The sequence below is a fragment of the Misgurnus anguillicaudatus genome, chromosome 2, assembly GCF_027580225.2.
Source record: "Misgurnus anguillicaudatus chromosome 2, ASM2758022v2, whole genome shotgun sequence".
Classification (NCBI taxonomy): Eukaryota; Metazoa; Chordata; class Actinopteri; order Cypriniformes; family Cobitidae; genus Misgurnus; species Misgurnus anguillicaudatus.
In genome coordinates, this window is record NC_073338.2 from 8,086,296 (window position 1) to 8,106,137 (window position 19,842).

General features: G+C 37.8%; 1 protein-coding gene across 1 annotated transcript; it reads right to left on the minus strand.

Moving 5' to 3' along the window:
* Nucleotides 1–1,980: 1,980 nt before the first annotated feature.
* LOC129441610 (macrophage mannose receptor 1-like) lies at nucleotides 1,981–10,510 on the minus strand. The gene is made up of 6 exons (XM_055201262.2): nucleotides 10,156–10,510; nucleotides 7,107–7,170; nucleotides 5,696–6,064; nucleotides 5,282–5,611; nucleotides 4,955–5,055; nucleotides 1,981–3,276 (listed from the first exon to the last, which is right to left on the minus strand). The coding sequence occupies exons 2-6, from the start codon at nucleotides 7,141–7,143 to the stop codon at nucleotides 3,139–3,141; spliced, it is 975 nt and encodes a 324-aa protein (XP_055057237.2). The 5' UTR covers nucleotides 7,144–7,170; nucleotides 10,156–10,510; the 3' UTR covers nucleotides 1,981–3,138.
* Nucleotides 10,511–19,842: the final 9,332 nt, after the last annotated feature.

Consider the following 19,842-nt stretch of genomic DNA (forward strand, 5'->3'; position numbering starts at 1 on the left):
AGGTTCGAACCTGGGCCTCCTGCACATTCTGAGCCACCTGAATTGCCTAGCTTACCTGAATCGCCTGGTTCACCTGCACTTCCTGTTTTGGTTAGAAAGTCTGAATCTGAGTCCCCTGAACTTCTTGTCTCGACCAAGTCTGTTGAGCCTAAGTCTCCTGAATTTTCTGTCATGACCATGAGGCCTGTGTTCAAGTTTCCTGAGTTTCATGTTAAGGGCAAAATGGTTACCCCTGAAATCCCTGTGTCCTGTAGGTCAGCTAGTATTGTCATTCTCAAGCGCCATAGACCCTCGGCCTTTACCAAAAAAGCCATGCACGACTCATATACACTCTTAGCCCTATCTATAATGGTCGACTCTGAACTCTCTGCCTGGCTCAAGATGGACATTATTGAATTATCTGCTTTCACTGACATGTTGTCTGCCCACCTGGCTATGCCAGCCTCTCTCTCTCTGTCTGCAGGTCTAGAGCACCACCAGCACCACCCTGGTGTCCAATGTCTCCTGTTCCCAGGATGGTTGAAGCTCCCCTTAGTATTTTTTGGGGGAGGGTAGTACCTGGATGCATGGAGGAGGCAGAGGACACAGAGGACATGGCCAATGTGTTGAATCGTCCACATTTGCCTCGCGACCCAGGCTCGTCCTTGCCCTTGGACCCGGGCCCATCCTTGCCTCGCGACCCGGGTTTATGGTTTTGACCCTTGCGCTTTTGGATTGCCCTTTGGATTTGTTTGCCTGCCCTTCTGGAATATTACTAATAAACCTACTTGCAGTTAGATTCTCTCGCTCTCTCTCGCTTGTCCTGGTGTGTAGACTGTTAGGAGTTCTGATATATAATGAGGTGCTTGGCCGTGAAGAGCCTTATAAGTGAGCATAAGAACTTTAAAAACTACAAGAAACCTGACAGAGAGCCAATGTAAGGACTCCAAAATAGGAGTGATTATGTTCCCTGGATCTCATCCTTGTCAGGATTCTCACGGCGGAATTTTGAACATACTGTTATTTATTAAGAGTATTTATTGATACACCTGCCAGTAGAGCATTAAAGTAATCAATGCGGGAGAAAACAAAGGTGTTCATCAATTTTTCTGCCACCGTAAAAGATAACATAGGACGTAGTCTTGCAATGTTTCTAAAGCCCTATTTGGACGGGATTAGTTTTACAGGGGTTTATGGCATAATGTAATTTTACCACAGGACGTCTGTAATATTTATGGTCAATTCGGATGGGATTAGAAATCTCAGTAAAACATTCAGAAGTGGGAGGGGTAACTCGATTGCGCAGCGCATCACCATTGGAATGACAGGGAAGGAAAGGAATGCAGCAGCTCACAGGATGAGGGAGGCTGCGGAAAGAGCCTCTTACTGGTTATGGAGCAAGAGGGAGGAGTTGAGCTAGAAGCCAGGAGGAGAAGATCGGCAGTGACTTGGCCACCACTGTCGACCCATCATCAGGAGGGTGTTGTGGATATGGGTCGAAACACCCATTGAACGATGGATACCGCCTAATGACATCAACCCCTCCTGGCCAAGGCTCAGCGGCAGTTCTAGACAAATTTCACTAGGGGGGCCAAGGAGGGGCCAGTGTTTAACCAGAGGGACACATGGTTACAGGGATTAGTTTAAGGCAGGACTAGGACTTAGTTTATTTAGGAAATATAACTAGTTTAAACAAACATGCCTTACTAAAAACATTACTTGTGTGCATTTTGAAGCAACACAAAGGGCAATGATGTATTTTAAGATATGTCAGTGCAAGTTGTTTCCAGTTTGGAAAAATTATTTTTTATTATATTTTATTATATTTATTTTAGTCTAGGACTAGTCCAATCCCTGTCCAGGAAACGGCACACTTAAGTGCAATAAGTGTGCCTAATGATATGGCCGTGTGTCTGAGTGGTTAGCGAGACTTGCTTGTAACCCAGAGATTGGTAGTTCGAATCCCATGGGCGGCAGGAATTTCGACACGTGTCTGATGAAAACCTGAAGGTCAAAATTATATTTGGAGTATTTTAATCAGTGTGGGCTTCTTTGTTGTTGTTTCTGTGACTTATTATTCGATGCCCCAATTCTGGGTGTTTGGGATGTGCAGACTTTTTCGCATTCTTTGATTTGATATTTATTCTCCTGTGAAACTGAAAGCCATGACTGGACAACATTATGTTTCTTGTCTCCTTGGTGTGCTAAGAAAATGTTAATATCAATGTAAATATACTGCAGAAATATTTAACAAAAATTTCTAGGGGTGCAAATAATTGTGTCCAGTGTGTAGAAAAAAATTAATTATTTAATAAACCCTGCCCCCCATATTGCAATTGTTTTACTTCAACCAAACATTGTATTTTTGTAAAACTTTAAAATTAAAGCTCAAAAGGAGAAACATTGTAGATTCATTTTCACAGCTTTCTTTGCTCATATTTACCAATATTTATATTTTGGTAAATATGTTTATCAATAAAATAGGGTGCCAATATTTTGTCCACAACTGTATATTTTCTGTATATTACATAGTACCCTACATTACAAGAATTGATCAAATGTAATTATATTTTTCCTAATTTTCAAAATACTATTCTGCATTATGTTTAGTTTTAAATAAATCATCAATATAAAAGAGTGTTGTATTTTGCACAGTACTGAACAGATGTCTAAGATTTACCTGAAAATGGGAAGAACATTCAGATTGTTCCTGCAAATTTAATTATGTGAATAATGTTACAATAATAATAATAAACTTTAACTTATAGCTCTATTTTAAAGTCATCATAAAACAACACACAAAAGAATATAAACAGACTAGGAATTTTTAAACAGATGTGTACACTTGCCTTAGACGTAGTCAAGGTATTCTAGCTGCTTAATCTTGAACATGCTTCTTTATTATTATAATTAATAAAAAAAATATTATAGTATTTGATAAGAACTAAATCATTTTATTAACATTATGTAATTCACATTATGCACCTGTATACTAAAAACATTTATCGTTTGCATAAACTAGCTTGGAGAATTAGTGTACCGTATTAAGTCCATAGAGATTTCATTTACCTCATGGTCACATCACTCTCTTAAATATGAAATATGTATGGTTTATATTTTCTTGAAGCTTTTCTAAAGTTTTACATTAAAAACCACAGTTCAGGGGTGCCTATCACATGTAGTATTTGGATTGGCTGTGACTCTACGTTTACTCAGATGAAACACCTCTCCATCTTCATCCTTTCTCCAGTTTATCCGTGCGTTCGTCAGTCCAAGGCTCTTTAGCTTTTTATTTATCTATAGACCAGCAAGAAAAAAATAAAACTTAAACAATCATGACACAATAGGCTACGATAATAATAAAAAATGATTTACAGTATGTGATTTAATAGTATACATTGGTTCCACATGATTGAAAGCTAAAATGAAATGAACATATAAACTCTACTTATTTACTTACACTTCACACAGAGGAATCCTAACAGAATCAGATAAACTTTATTTAAACCAGTATTTTTGATTAACCACCATTGTAGCAGGTTTCTCATACAGAGATCTCTAAAATTGTGTGTTAAAGTTACAATTAAACAACATATTTCTGACCAACAATTAAACCAGACATGATTAACTGAATCATAACTATTTCTTAAGATCAAATTGTACTAAAAACACTTTTTTTTAAATGTGCAGTGTGTAAATTTTAGCACCATCTAGTGGTGAGGTTGCGAATTGCAACCAACGGCTCAGTCCACTGCTCACCCCTCGCTTTTGAAACGCATAGAGAAGCTATGTTAACCGCCACCAGAACAATATGTTATCGCCGGAGACAACTTAGTAAAAAAAGTTTGTCCTTTAAGGGCTTCTGTAGAAACATGGCGGCACAAAATGGCGACTTCCACATAAAGGGACACTTGGTGTATGTGGATAAAAACGTCTCATCATAAGGTAATAAAAACATAACGGTTCCATATAAAAAGGTCTTTATACACCCCTGATAATATAGTTATGTATAATATTTTGCATTTCTGTCAAGAGATCCTTCTAAAAATTACACATTGCACCTTTAAAGTCATTTTAGTGCACATGTGCACAGATTGGCAAGGACCATAAATTACTTTGTATGGAGCTCCCCAGAGAATCATCAACAGTAGAAAACAACTTAAATTATTCCAGTTAGGACTACGGGAATAATTTATGCTAGTGTAGTTAGTTAGCAGATTTAACATGATAAAAAGTAAATCATGTTGGATTAACATGTCTTAATTAAGTAAATGACTTAAAATTCTCTATCAGTTTATTTGAGACTAGTATGTTCTTTCTAAGTGACATTTCCACAATGATTCGGCCTTTAACTCATAAAGAACTGTAATGTAAATATGTTTTAGGTTGTCCTCATTAACTCTTTCCCCGCCATTGACAAAAACATTTGCATAAAAAAGTGTTCCTGATGAATTTTTATGTTAATCTGTAATAGCCTATTCATTAGATTATCCACTTAACAATTTATGAAAAAAACTAAAGCCAAAATGTTATTTACTACATTTAAACTCTATGTATGTTTTGATAATCGTTCTAAATCTGATCTCTAACAAAATTCCTTCAAAAAAGGGAATTATTTCATCTTTGAAATAATGAAACCTTTTCCCCGTTTTGTTTGTTTATTGTTTGTTTGAAAGCAGAGGGTCTGTTCTTTCATTTGATATATCTATATGTTTATATATTTTAAGAAGAACATTTTCCTGGAAGGCATTTTGTGAAACTTTTGTGAAAATCCTTAAAAAATGCTGGCGGGCAACTTTTCAAAAAATGGCAAGCAAGAAATGAGTAAATTAGAAAACGTGATGTCAAAAATAATGTCAATCGTGTATTTACAGACATTAAACTTTGACTGGGGTCAAATTGACAACAAAGAAAATAGATGGGTAAGTTATTTTTTAACACATTAACATTAATTGATGACAAGATTGAGACAAACCTCATTCATAATGGCAGTCTGCAGTAAAGGATCATTCAAGTTGTATCTTCCATCATTGGACAATCTCAGTCTGACAGTTTGTCTTTTAACTAACTTGGCCTCTACAGAAATAAAAAGGAAACTTTATTATATATATATATATATATATATATATTTTTTTTTAATATTTTATATGTGATATCAGTTTATAAGAGTTATTGTTTGCTTTACGTGGTTTACACTTTGGCAGAAAGGATTTGTGTATTTAAGTTAAACTGGTTTGTATTATTATATGTGTTCACTGTTATTTTTAACCAATGACCTTAGTAATTAATTTCTTAAACTCACCTCCATAGCAGATGAAATGGTATTGTTGGTCACAACTGTCTCGAACCCATTTCCCAGAATCAGCAACCAACATGGCAACACAGTCACCATAACTCTCCAATGGTTGTCCTGCTGCCCAATTTTTAAAGGTAAGGTTCCACTGATCAGACCACTGCCAAGAGTCCTTGAACAGACCAATCCAGAAGCTAAACCATTTTCCAACAACTGCATGTAACTGTTGCTGCTCTTGAAAGTTGTGGACAGTGGCCAGATCAGTGTGATACCGTCTGCAGTACCTTTGTGCTTTTGTCCAGGGTGTCGCATTATCTATTCTGACATATCCAGTACTTTCTATTGAGAGATGCAAAATAAAAACAGATCTCAGCTCTTCTTCTCAGTTAAGCTGAATGTTAGCCAGTAAACTGACCGACTTACCATTGTAACATGCAAAACGTAAGAAGTATTCACACCCACAATCGTACCAAGCATTATTGCTATTTGAAACACAATCTCCTCTTCCAAAGGGTTCTCCTGTGCCCCATGGACTGTACTGTGAAATGGTATCTTCTCCATTTGACCAAACCCAACGATTCTGTGCTGCCTTCTGCAGTCCAATCCACACTGATCCTCGGTACCCATCCGTTGCATTCACTAAATTGATGATCCTGTTCACATCACCCATCGAGTCTACAGTAGCCAGATCAGTGTATCTCTCTCTACAGTAACTCTGAGCATCTGTCCATGTCATATTCCTGTTTATGTACTGATACTCTCGCAAAAGACCAGAAGCGCTGCACAGTAGTCCTGTTGAAATAAACATGTTTAAATATATGCATGTGCACCAGAGTATGTGAGCGGAGTGGAGTGGAAAGAATTTGCGTCCGCGCTCAAAGCATTTCATAATAGCTCCGCTCTGGGTGTACAATATTCCGCTCCTCGCTCCCTCCCCACGCCCTCCTTATTAACACCTCGCTCCGCGTTCGCTCCATTGTAAATTTTAATTCTCTTTTGAAACAACACCAACCTCGTTGGCTCGTTAAAATGTCAGAGTGCCTTGCAGTTCTGTAGCAGAATGCGCAATTTATTGTCCAACTCTAATAAAGCATATGGCATAAGCGTGTCACGGACCACGCTGTGGCAAGGTAAATGTCGCAAATTATTTACAAATTTAAATGGCTTTTTCTTTTTTTCTGTGTTGTTGGTTTAGGTTGTTAAAGCTGTATTAATACCGACCTTTAGATTTTCTTTCCAAGTGTAAGCAGAAAACTTGTGTTTTCTTGACATGTGCCTTTTAACATTACACAAGGAATCTTTTGATGTTGTTATCACCTCCCCGCACTCGCGTTCTTTGTCATCATTACCTTTTAAAATACATTTGTATTTTCCCCATTGCACTGTAGTATTTCAGAAACTCTTTATTTCTATCTGTCTTTAACTGTACTTATTAATAACTTATGAATTCGTCCATCATAATGCAAAGGCAGAAATCTCGAGGGGGTCAGTAAAATATAATTAAAAACATAATAAATAACATGATATTATATTAATGTTTGTGTAGTTAAACAATACAAAACAAATGCAATTGGGGCCAAAATATATGTTTAGAAAATTTTTTAGTGTCCCTCCCTTGTCTCACAGTGTTTTTGGTTCTTGCTCGTGACTGAGCAATAGTGGAGCTTTTTCGGAGTGAGAGAAAATCTTGACGCTCCGACATTCAAATATCCGCTCCTCACTCCTGGCAAAATCACGCCACTCCACTCCTCGCTCCGCTCCCACTCCTCACCGCTCACATAGTCTGATGTGCACACATTTACTTGTGAAAACAGATTTAAATGATGACACCAACCTGACAGCAGAAGCAGCACAAACAAACTCATGTTCATAACTGCTGTCACAGCAATCACTGCACACTGAGAGGAAGATCAACAATGATTTTCAATTAGTTTTAGATGTACTGTGGATGTACATAACTTGCTATCAAACTTAGGGTTGGGCGGTATATCGGATGGGATTGTCATGCGCATCTCATTAGTAAAGCTCTGTGATTAGTAGTAAATCACCATCACCTGCTTTCAGATGGAGCGGCATTTACTACACAAAGCTGTACACGGCCGGGCAATTTTGCATTTATTATCGCGGAAGAATCGCCTGCGATAATGAATGTGATATTGGCTAGCTTGTCAGTGAACTATATGGCTATGTGTAGTAAATGCTGTTTTTTGGTACAAACTTGCATAATTTTCTTTGTTCTGATGAACACAAAGAAAACTATTTTAAGGAATATTTGTAACTAATTGAAACCCATTGACTTCCATACTAGGAAACAGTTATATTATGGAAGCGAATGGGGCTCATAAAGGATTTGGTTACAAACCTTCCTCAAAACATCTTTCTTTGTGTTCATCAGAACAAAAAATTTATACAGCTTTGGATTTTGATTAAAGTGCCCATATTATGAAAAACTCACTTTTTCTGGGTTTTGGTGTGTTCATTTGTGTCTCTGATGCTCCCACACACATACAAACTTGGAAAAAAATCTATCCATGCTGTTTTGAGTGAGATACAGGTTTCTGAATGTCCTCAGCCTTGAGTCTCAGATTGCACGAGTTTAAACTCAGCGCCGTTGTGACATAACTAGCCGTTTCGTCACATTCTGTTTGAATTTTTCCGCCCACCACCCCACTCGCAGGTCTCCACCCACCAGGTAGCTAGAAAGCACAGAGCAGTCACTTCGCTGATAACCTCTATGCTGTTATCATGTCTCACGGAAATAACGGCGCTATTTGGATATTATGGATTATACTCCCGCCTACTTTTAAAAACAACGTTTTAATGCGTGTTTATTGGAACCTGGAGTAATCTTATATACAGTACAGTGTGTTACGACGCAAAGAGCCCTCAGATTGTAGGCGATAAGACGTTCATGCGAAATCTGATGTAAACAACAGACTATGTATCTATATTTCATGGATTATACGCATTTGTGGACAAAAATGGTCATTGGATTTTATTGGACTTTCATGGGTAATTCACAGATCTGAAACAGAATTGATTCGATTCGCGATCGATATATCAAAACAAAAGGTAAGAAGTCACGTTACATTTTGCATGTTGTCATCTTCAGTCACAAACTACATTTATGATGCTAGAGCATCTGTATCTCAAAACAGAGACTAAACATTGATGCTAATCCCGTAAATTATACCTTTTAAATGTATAGTTATGTGAATAACATTACTATAAAGTAGGCTACATAGATATTTTTTGCAGGCTAGATAGTTTGTAGCGTGGTTTCGAAAGTTAAAAAAAATTTAACGGCATTATTTTACAATTCTAACGTTACATGAACTAAGTACTTGTGCTCTGCTAAACTAAAAGTGTTTTGCCAAACTAACCGAGGCCGGGCCTTACTGACCTGGCTTTTCTGACGAGGCTAACGTACCCCCGAGTCTCTATCACTTTCCCAAGAAACAAGCAGTATACATCCCCCGCCGGGTCTAAATTTCTGTCATTTGCGAAAATAATGCGTTTGAAAATGTTTTATAACGGGAATATGTTAGCATTGTCCAGAGAAAATGAGTGTATTGTTGAGACTGCTACATCACAATTTACTCTCGAATCATTGTGTGTCATGAGTTTCTTCTACTGGAGTGTACTTATTAGTGATACTTTTTTGCTTAATTTGTCTGTTGGCAACATAAACCCTTAATAATAATATATAAAAATAACACAGAATGATCTGTACTGCTCACGATACCACTGAGCACGCGCACGGGCACATGATGTTAGTAGTGGGGCGTGATCAAAGGAGCAGCAGCTCATAAATATGTAATGACCACCTCAAAACAGCACTGAAACAGAGGCTACTAGAGATGGGTAACAATCTTTTCCTACAAGCTATTTCGTGCAAACAACTGTTGAAACATGCTTTATGGAACTCATACACCTATTTAACTTGTGAAAAAGCAGTCATAATATGGGCACTTTAACATAATTCCTACAAATTATGTTGTCTCCCAAAAACGTATTACTCCCAAACAGACTGATGTCTGGACTCTTTCATCAGGGGTTTTAGAAAAATATAAACATGGTTTAAGTAACAAATGCATTCTCTAAAAATGTACATTTCAAGTTTTACTCCATATGTCATGTCCATATACGCTAAATTTGCTCCCCTTTTAAAGGAGGGGGGGGGCTCAATTTAGTCTACATGCAAACCTGCAAGCACCCAGAGTCTGTTCTGTGCCAGTCTGATGCAGGTCACACATAAAACCAAAAATGGCACATAAGGAACAAAGTTTTTTAAAAGGTATACCAGGTTAATACAATCAAACTTTTAACACTGACATTCCCAACACAATCTTAAGGTTCTTATGAATTTGTACGAGTAATTTCCTACATTTTCCAAGATTTGCTTTCATCCCTGTGACGTTGGGTTTAGAGATGAGGTATAATTATTATTATTATTATTTTATGATTCACTTCGCACAAATTAATTTGAATTACCCAACTTGTAAAATACATACAAATTCCCATGTGATCAGGTTGACATTCCAAGCTAATTAAGAGTTAATTAGTAAAAAATGTGTAGTAAAAACACTACCTTATGTAGAAATATAAACAAATATAAAGTTTACATTAAACACATAGGCAAACATAACTCAAAACACTACAGGCATTTATGTATATGTCACTCTCACAGTTAAATGAACTGCTACTGCCCCAGTTTGTGCTAAGTTTTGAGAGCCAACAAAAGTCAATTGACGACTCCATCTGGTTAGTCCATTTGGTTAGTTACAAATGTATAGATAAAAAGCTTGTATATACATTTTGTTGTGAGGTAAAACTAGTTGATAACTTTTTTTATTAAACATTGTCAGAAATAAATTTCTTACCTCAAAATATTTTTGGTCCTTTTACCTTATGTTCTATGTTTATGCTGTAGAGACAATAGAGACGGCTACTGTTATAGGGATTTTGTCCCTTGTGACTTTTTCTATTGGTTAATCTGATATTGTTACCCAGCAGAAAAACACTCCCAGGTCTCCCTACCTAATCTGTTTTGGATAACCCAGCCCCCTGAACAAGATGAAAGCAAGCGCTTGATCAGCTTATGTTTGGATCAATATTGTAATAAATAATATGATGGTGGTTCAATAATTCCTTTAAAGCAGGGGTGGGGAACCCTGGTCCTGGAGGGCCACTGTACTGCAGAGTTTAGTTCTAACCCTAATTAAACACACCTGAAAATCTAATTTCAGGTGTGTCTAATTCAAGTCTTCAGGATTACTTGGAAAATTGAATTCGGGTGTGTTTGGTTAGGGTTGGAAATAAGAGGCTTGTTCGACTTTATGCGGCGGCGTAAGAACCTACAGCCGGATGATGTCAAAGTACCGCGAGAACAATTACAGAAATCATACGAAGTCTAATTTCGTCTCGCTCTCGCGGTACTTCGACGTCATCCAGTTGTCGGTTCTTCCGGCGCCGCATGAAGTCGAACACACCTAAACTCTGCAGGATAGTGGCCCTCCAGGACCCAGGGTTCCACAGGGTTCCTGGTTTAAAGTGATAGTTCACCCAAAAATGAAAATTATGTCGCTACATATGCTACAAACCCGTAAAAATGTATTTATTCTGAAGAACACGAAGGACAATATTTTGAAGAATGTTTATAACCAAACTGACCATGAGCATCATTGATTCCATACTAGGAAAAATAATATTATGGTAGTGAATGGGGCTCATGAACGATTTGGTTACAAACCGTCCTCAAAATATCTTTCTTTGTGTTTATCAGAACAAAGAAATTTAGACAGGTTTGTAACAACATGAGAGTGAGTAAATGATGACAGAATTTAAATTTAAATTTTTGGGTGAACTATCCCTTTAACCCTAATTAATGAAGTGTCAAACTACTTTGTGTGTTTTTTTCTGGGATCAAATCCATGTCCTTTGCATTGCCGATGTGATGCTATTCCCAAGCCAGAAAACAAAATATTAATGCATGTCACTATGACGTGTGAATATTTGATATATTTACAGTGTAACTATTTCTGACTTACAGTATATTACCTTGTAAGGAAAGTGTACACCACCAACATAGAAACCCCTGAGGATTATAAAAAAGGGACTGAGTCACCTGGACAATGTGTTGTATTAAAGAAATTTAAAAGACAAATAAAGCGGCATCAAAAGAAACGAATTAATTATTTCCAGGTGCACAGAGATTTTGCACACTGAATCACATCACTTTAGGGCTCCTGTTTTGTGTATTAAAATTATTTTAACCAGAAGAACAATACACACATTCAGATATAGAGAAGAACAAAATGTCTTGTACAAAAAGCATCATCTTTGACATAATTTAGGGGCTTTTCACACCTGGTCACTTCGTAGCTATCCGATCATAAAAAGACTAGGTGTTAATGCCAGAGATGTAAAGTACTTGAGTAATTTTACTTGATTACTGTACTTAAGTATTATTTTTGGGAATTTTTACTTTACTTGAGTACAATTAAAAATCAGTACTTTTACTTTTACTTCATTACATTAAAAAAAGGTACTTTTTACTCCTTACAATTATTTACAGTCAAAAAGTATTTTTTATAGATCACTTTTTTCTATTTTTCCTTACTCTTACCAAACTAATTGAATTGTTGTGGATGGCCAGTTTTATTTAAATGTTATTTATTCTGCCAATGAGATTCGTTTTCACATTCCATGAAATCGATCAGACATGTTCATTGGTCCTCCTTGGGGAGTGACGTCATGTCCCGTCAATTACCCCAATCCACAGCACCTTGACCTGGAAATTAGAGAAATTATAACCGTCAATCAGTGCAAGAAAATGGAGGAAGGACGTGAATCAGCTTGCGAATCCGGTCCAAAATCAGCCACAGGATCAAGATCACCTGTGGCCGTACCTTAGCGAATTATTTTCTTTTAGTGGTAGTAGTAAAGATTCCTACAAGATGAAATGTGTCCTTTGTCTCCTTCTTAACAAGGAAATATCGGCCTTCAAAAGTTCGCCATCAAACTTAAGGAAGCATATTGAGGCAAGTACGTTAAGTATTTCATTTTACTGATACAGTTTTTGTGTGTGTGTGTGTAAGTTTTGACTGGCGCATCTTTTATATGTGTATTAGGGCTATTTTCACTAATGCATCTTCCCTATGCGCAGGGTAGGCACCGAACCACTAGGGTACCCCTTGCTCTTAACTTAATGCAGCGCTGCACAGACCAAGTGATAAGTGACATCATTCAATATTAGTCCAGTGTGCTTTGTGATTAAAATCTTTCATATCTGTTAAATAAATAAATGCATTCATTCAGTTAAGCAAGCTGTTATGTAACTCCTGTTAGTATTTTAAAACAATGCACATTGTTTACGTGTAAAGTTTGCATATTTAGAGAATTATTAGTCCAAATTATATTGGTATGTTTTCCACTGGAGTCTGGTCATGCATTAGTTTTTAAGCAAATTGTAAAAATCTTTTCAGTTGTTTCTTTTAGTTTTGTGACTGCTATTTTGTTTTATTTTATTCATAATTTTTAATTGTTTCCTTGATTTTCTACATCTCTTTAAGTGTGTGTGTGTGTGTGTGTGTGTGTGTGTGTGGGTTGGGTGCGTGGGTGTCAAAAAAATCATGTTTGATAGTCACTAAATGCTGCTCTTCTTCTAAAACCAGCAATATAACAACGTGTGCAAATGGCAGTATAATTAATGCTGTAATTAGACAATGCATAAATGTAATTTGTGCATAAGTGTGTATTTATTAAATTTATATTGCATACAATATAAAGACTTCTTTTCAAATGTATATGTGTTGTTTTTACAGAGAATGCACCCAAATTACCTGCAAAAATACTCTAAATTGACAGCACAGAAGAGAAAGCTCGGGACCTCCACCCATGCTTCCAGCAGTAAGCAACTAAAAGTTGACTCCGTTTTCTCAGTCAAACATGTATCTCCCATCACTGTGAACAAAGCTATATTGAGGTACATCATTCAAGGACTTCATCCTTTTAGCACTGTCGATCTCCCTTCTTTTAAAGAGCTGATTAATACACTGCAGCCTGGCAGTTCTGTCATTACAAGGCCTACTGTACGCTCTAAGATAGCTGAAGCTTTTCTGATCATGAAACAGAAAGTGACTGCTGCCATGAGTGAAGTTAAATGGGTTGCTACCACAGTGGATTGCTGGACTGCGCATAGAAAGTCATTCATTGGTGTAACTGCTCACTGGATAAACCCTTCAAGTCTTGAAAGACATTCCGCTGCACTTGCCTGCAAAAGATTAAAGGCCTCTCATACTTTTGAGGTACTGGCCAATGCTATGAATGATATCCACTCAGAGTATGATATACGTGACAAGGTTGTTTGCACAACCACAGACAGTGGTTCCAACTTCCTAAAGGCTTTCAGAGTTTTTGGTGTGTAAAACAATGATATTGAGACAGAGGCAAGAAGGTGTGAAAGTGATGACACTGATTCTGAAGGCTGTGGTGAGGGAAGTGATGGTGTGGAATTTCAAGATGCCTCTTTACTACTAGACCAAGACGATGGCTTTGAATTCCAGCTACCAAAACATCAAAAGTGTGCCTGCCACATGCTAAACCTAGTCTCAAGCGTTGATGTCCAAAAAGCTCTCTCAAATTAACACTACAAGAAACTCTACAGATCTGTCTTTGGCAAGTGCCAAGCTTTATGGAATAAAAGCAGCCGATCAGCTCTAGCAGCTGAAGCTGTTGAAGCAGAAAGCAGGCTTCAGCTTTTAAGGCCAAACCAAACGCGTTGGAATTCAACTTTCATGGCTGTTGACAGAATTCTTCAAATTTGCAAAGAAGTAGGAGAAGATGCACTTAGGAATATATGCACCTCTCTTGAGGTTCCAATGTAAGTGTTTTCCCCTCTATTTATTTATTTAAACAACTTTGGGTTGTTGTATATTTATTATGCCGATTTCTCCTGTAGGTTTAATCCAGCAGAAATGCTGTTCTTGTCAGAGTGGGCCAACACAATATGTCCAGTTGCAAAAGTACTCGACATCTTGCAAGCAGAAACGAATACACAGCTGGGGTGGCTGCTGCCTAGTGTCCATCAGTTAAGCTTGAAACTTCAGCGACTCCACCATTCTCTCAAGTACTGTGGCCCACTTGTGGATGGCCTACAACAAGGAATCCACAACAACGATTCAAGCATATGTTTGAAGATCCTGTGATCATCGCAGCTGCCATCCTTCTCCCTAAATTCCGGACCTCTTGGACAAATGATGAAACCATCATAAAACAAGGTAAATTAATGCAAATTATGAACTGATCTTTGGCTGTGATCTCAATATGAATATTGATGTATAATCATATGTGGCTTGGAAATGCTGTTAAAATTTATAAAATGTATAAAAAATATGGGATCTACATGATTTTAGAAATTAAGATCTAAATGATTGCACATAAATGTATAATTAATGACAAACTAGTTCCCAGAAGTCCCTCAACCAAACCTTTCTGTGTCTGCTCACTCTGCTTGTAGGCATGGACTACATCAGACTGCATCTGGAGCCTTTGGACCACAATAAGGAATTGGCAAAAAGTTCATCTGATGAAGAAGATTTTTTGCTTCTATGAAACCAACAGCGCATGAAGCCAGCAAAGAGTTGGATGGATATCTTGCTTCTGTTTCAGAAACCAGGCAGTCTCTGCTCACGTTCCCTGCTATTTGCAGCCTCTCTATCAAGACTTATACACCTCTTCCTGCATCGGCTGCCTGTGAGAGGCTTTTCAGCACTGCAGGATTGCTTTTCAGCCCCAAAAGAGCCAGGCTTGATGCTCATAATTTTGAGAATCAGCTTCTGCTAAAGTCAAATTCGAGGTTTTACAACTTGGAGTAACATGTTTCATACTGAAATTAGGGAGTAATTTATACTGAAATTAGGCTTATAGTTTGATAATTAAATGCAAAACAGTTGTAAGGCAGGATTAAACCTTGTTTGTGTGGTTCATTCACTTCATGTTTTTTGATTATTAAAGCTTAAATGCGAATCTCTCTAGTTTTCATTCTTCCTGTTACTTTTACTTTTTTAATACTCCAGTACAATTTTAATGAAGTACTTTTTACTTTTACTCAAGTATGATTCTGGACAGATACTTTTACTTTTAATTGAGTAAAATTTACACTCAGTACTTGTACTTTCACTTGAGTAACATTTTTGAGTACTTTTTACACCTCTGGTTAATGCCTTCTGAAACATTTTCGAGGTGGATTTAAAGCAGATCGCTCAAACCACTTCAGGAGTCTGGGACGCATTTCGGGTGAAACTGGACAAGTGTAAATACACTTGGTTGATGAAACCACATCTGTCAGTGCATAACTCCAAACACAAACATGTCACCCGGAAGTTAGCCGGCAAAGAGAGCAAACAAACAAACGTGACATGCTTATTGCTTTATGGAGCAACGGCAGCGGGTAAAAAAGCTTTCTAGAACCAATAAAAGAGTCCAATGACAAACTCAAATGATGTTAAACAAAGAAATAAAACTTTGAAAGAGTTTTGTGAACGCTTTTCCCCATCATGGATCTGTACGCTAAATCATTGCGCCGTCATTCTCCTGCTACTCTGTTCTGCACGCTCCAGCTCATGCCGAGCAAGGAGACGCGCATCCCCTGCCCAACATACAGTAAGTGCTGCCTTTGTTGCATAAATGTCATCTTAAGTTTTTTAAGGCAAAGTAATCAATAGTGTATTTGCATTTTGAGCGGGAGTAGAAGATCAGATTCATATCCGTTTTGCCAAGACGCATTTCTGTGGCCAAATGTAAATGGGACAGTTTTAACAAATCAGATAGCTATCAGAGAAAACACATGAAGTGACCAGGTATAAAAAGGCCCTTAGTCTAAAATTGTTAATTTAAACAGAGGGTGTTTTATCCTGCTCATGGCGGTAGAGCAGTTCCCCAACCCTTTTACTTTAGGCCCTTTTTGTATGGTGCTTTGTGGCACACCAAAAGAAAATTCATTACATAAAATGATCTCTGAATTAAACAAAACATATTAAGTGATTTAATGTAGTGCAGTTGGTTAGTAGCCTTATTTATTTGAGGTTTACTTACACAGAACTTATGATAACTTAATATATTTAATTGTTACAAACCCAATGTTTTAACAATGAGCCAATTTATTATTAAAATATATAAATCAGGAAAGCAAACAAAACAAATAAACATCTTGGGAAAACACGGATATAACATCCCCGGATGTTTTCTTGATCCTTCCATTTTATCGAGGATGCATCAGGAGTGACTTTAAATTATATTTTCAAAACAAAACAAGCAGGGCTGCACGTATTGGTTAGACTGAATGACTACCTTAAGTAATATACTGTCCATTTTCAATATAATCGGACTGTGTGTTCTTCTGCCTCGGCAGTTCGAACTCTAACGGCAGAGTCTGAACTTGCAAATCTGAATTATGAAAGACGCATGTCCGAACTTGGCGATCTTGGTATCGAGAAACATCCTTCTCCTTTATCACCTTTTCTCCACACAGCAAGGTTGATTAGGAATTAGTTTGACCTGATACCCTGTCAGCCCTTTAAACTAGACAGCAGGGCCAGAAGGAGGCAGTAGGCAGCTGTAACACCTTCCCTGCCAGATAGTCAAGATGAGGGCAATCGCTTCTTTCACTACAACAGAGCACACTAGCTGATGGGAATTGGATTTCTTGAAAAAGAACAAATTGGGTGTTCTATCCCAGTTTGAGGTTCTATAAAAGAATTACATCAGCTCCAGTTTCACTGGCTTCTACAAGCAAACAAAATGGCAGAGAAAAACCCACAGTAATGAGCACAGGAGCATTGGCCAACAGAGCTTTGGCTCTTTCAAATCCCTCTTGAGACGCAATAGTCCACTCAAAAGGCATTTTGGGATTAATCAGATCTGTCAAAGGTGCAACCACAGATAAAATATTTGGCAAAACCCACGATAGTAGCCAGTCTTTACAAGAAATCAACGCAATTCCCTGTGATTAGCATGTATGGGGAAAACACAAATAGCCTCAATCTTAACCTCAATGGGGCGAAGTTGTCCACTCCTTATTACTTTACCCAAATAGGTAACTGACGTTTTTCCAAATTTGCATTTAGCTAGGTTTAAGGGTAAAGAGTCTTCCATTAGTCAAACAAACCGTTCTCTTATTTGTACTAAGTGTTCTTCCCAAGATTAACTATACAGAACCTATTATTATTATGTGTCACAAATGCAGAGAGTTATCTGGCTCTAGCCAGGGCTGGGGATTATAGACGAACTAGTCGGTTGCCTAGGGCACCAAATGTGTTGGGGCGTGGGTGCCCATTGGCGTCACGGTGGTAGAGGAGTTGCGTTACGTTAGGCAAGTGCTCAGCTGCTGGCACATTGATCTAACATGAAGTGGTCTACTAAACCCTCTGGTGCACAGGGATGAAAACTGAGAAAGGAAGAGAAGAAAGCCCAATATAGAGGCAAGCCTTCTCATCAGTGCTGTGACGGATTGCAGTTGAACCGTGATCCGTATGGATCACGACCCATAGTTCGGCTCGCATGCGATTTGCGGAAAAATATGTTACACAGGCTTGCAAATGTTAACATTTAAGTGATTTAAAACAATTTAACCATAAAAAGACAGCTTTCTGTACGCACAAACGCACATACAGTTGAATGTGTCCAGTCCAGCTTAAGTCAGATGTGATCATCCCTATCCCTTCAAAGATCAGAACTCTTGATGTTAACTTTAGAGAGATTTGCGCTACAGTGTGTCATACTGTAGTCCATTAAAATACATTTGCTGAATAGAACACTGAAAAACGTAAAATTTTTTGTGAAGCGACTGTTTATGCTGCGCCGTTTGGAATTCCCCTCTGTCTGTGTGTGCATCTAAGCTGACCACCCGTCCCACGTAGCGCATGCGTGTACAGCATTTGAAGCCCAATTCATGCGTCTCATCAAATTGAGACCAAGTCACACATAATCAATGCTTGCTCAAAATAAAGTTGGTCGCTCTATATTCTCGAGCCCCAGGCAGCCAAACGAACATTACTTAACAGTTCAGGCTCGCTCGCCAATCGCATGCTACTTTTGCCACTCAGTTGAACTGCTAAGTAGATTATTGTCAACTTTTTCGTTGTTGTCATGAAAGCGCAGTGTGCACGCAGCCACGCATGTGCATACTTTTAGATGCACGCTTTCCAATTTGAAAAATGGAGAAAGAGAATGAGTCTGACCCTGCACGCCATCATCAATTAAAAAGAGAAGGTGTGGGTACAAGAAAGACTGGGAAAATAAATATCTGTGTCTGGAAGTCCTAGAAACATACCCCTTGTCCCCCCTTGGGCTTTTTAGCAGGTGGTCACCCTAGCTCCATCTTACGTTGGGCTTTCCCAGTTTTCACTGGGCAATTGCACAAGCCTCATACAGCTGATATCGACAATCACTAGCATAGTCCAACACAATTGAAGTTTCAGAAGGAACCCATTTATCAGCAAGTACACCAACGGGATCTCAAACTTTATGTCCGAATACCAACTCATTTAAGCTGAATCCAAGACTTTCCTACATAACCTCTCAATGTTCCATGCAATATGATCCCAGCAAGGTTTGAAGAAATTTTTCAAGGGCCCCTTGACTTTGAGGGTAATATGCACTAGTCAATTGTCTAGTAAAGCCAATTTCAATTGTCGTAAATCCTTAGCAAACTGAAAACTTATAACTTGTATTGTGCCTTTTATTTATTTAACACAAAATGACACATCAGGCTAGATTTACTAAACGGGACAAATTAATGCAAGGGCACATTTCCAAAGAGCACAGATGGGAGTGGTAATACATGCAGGTTATTTACTAAAAAGGTGCAAAATAAATTACACAGAACCAACAGCTGATTTCCATAATGACTATTGCAATCTACTAAGACCTGTGCAAAATAGTTCATTGTTGCAAATAAACAGAGCTGATGATCCTCATGTGCAGGTGATCTACTAACGCCTGATGCAATTACATTTAGCACCATGGACATCGCAGATGACAATTTGCGGTGTGAAATCCCAGCTAACAAACCCTTACTAAAATTAACAATGGTTTTACTACAGTTAAAACCAAAAAAACATGTTTACTGTAGTAAAACCATGGTTACCACAAAAACACCATAGTTACTGTATTAAAACCATGTTTTTTGCTGATAGTAATCAATACACCAAAAAACCATGGTTACTACACTTTTACCACAAAAAACCATGGTTAATTTTTGTAAGGGTAGCAGACTGAAAATAAATGAAGGACAAAAAATAAAGGTTTACAAGATGTTTTTTAAACACTTGGTATTGTTTGACTTCTTCTAGTGACTCCTCTTTAATTTTCGCAAATAAAAATTGCTTGGCAACCAATATTTTTGAACACTATGTTCCGCTGGCATTTCAAATAAACTGTTATGCGTTAAAAAATCCTCTCCCTTGTATCATGCACTCTCTGATCTCTGCCATTTCTCTTCTTCCAGCAACAATTGAAGCCATTTTAAGCTCAAAATGATTTAAAACATGTTTTTTTAGCGGCTATGA

What these genes read in the sequence shown, in the direction of transcription:
- LOC129441610 (XM_055201262.2), bottom strand. Translation starts at nt 7,143, where the DNA reads ATGAACATGAGTTTGTTTGTGCTGCTTCTGCTGTCAG. An exon ending in TGTGCTGCTTCTGCTGTCAG is followed by an intron (nt 6,065 to 7,106) that starts GTTGGTGTCATC and finishes TTATTTCAACAG; the next exon opens with GACTACTGTGCAGCGCTTCT. An exon ending in AGACTGCCATTATGAATGAG is followed by an intron (nt 3,277 to 4,954) that starts GTTTGTCTCAAT and finishes GCTGGTCTATAG; the next exon opens with ATAAATAAAAAGCTAAAGAG.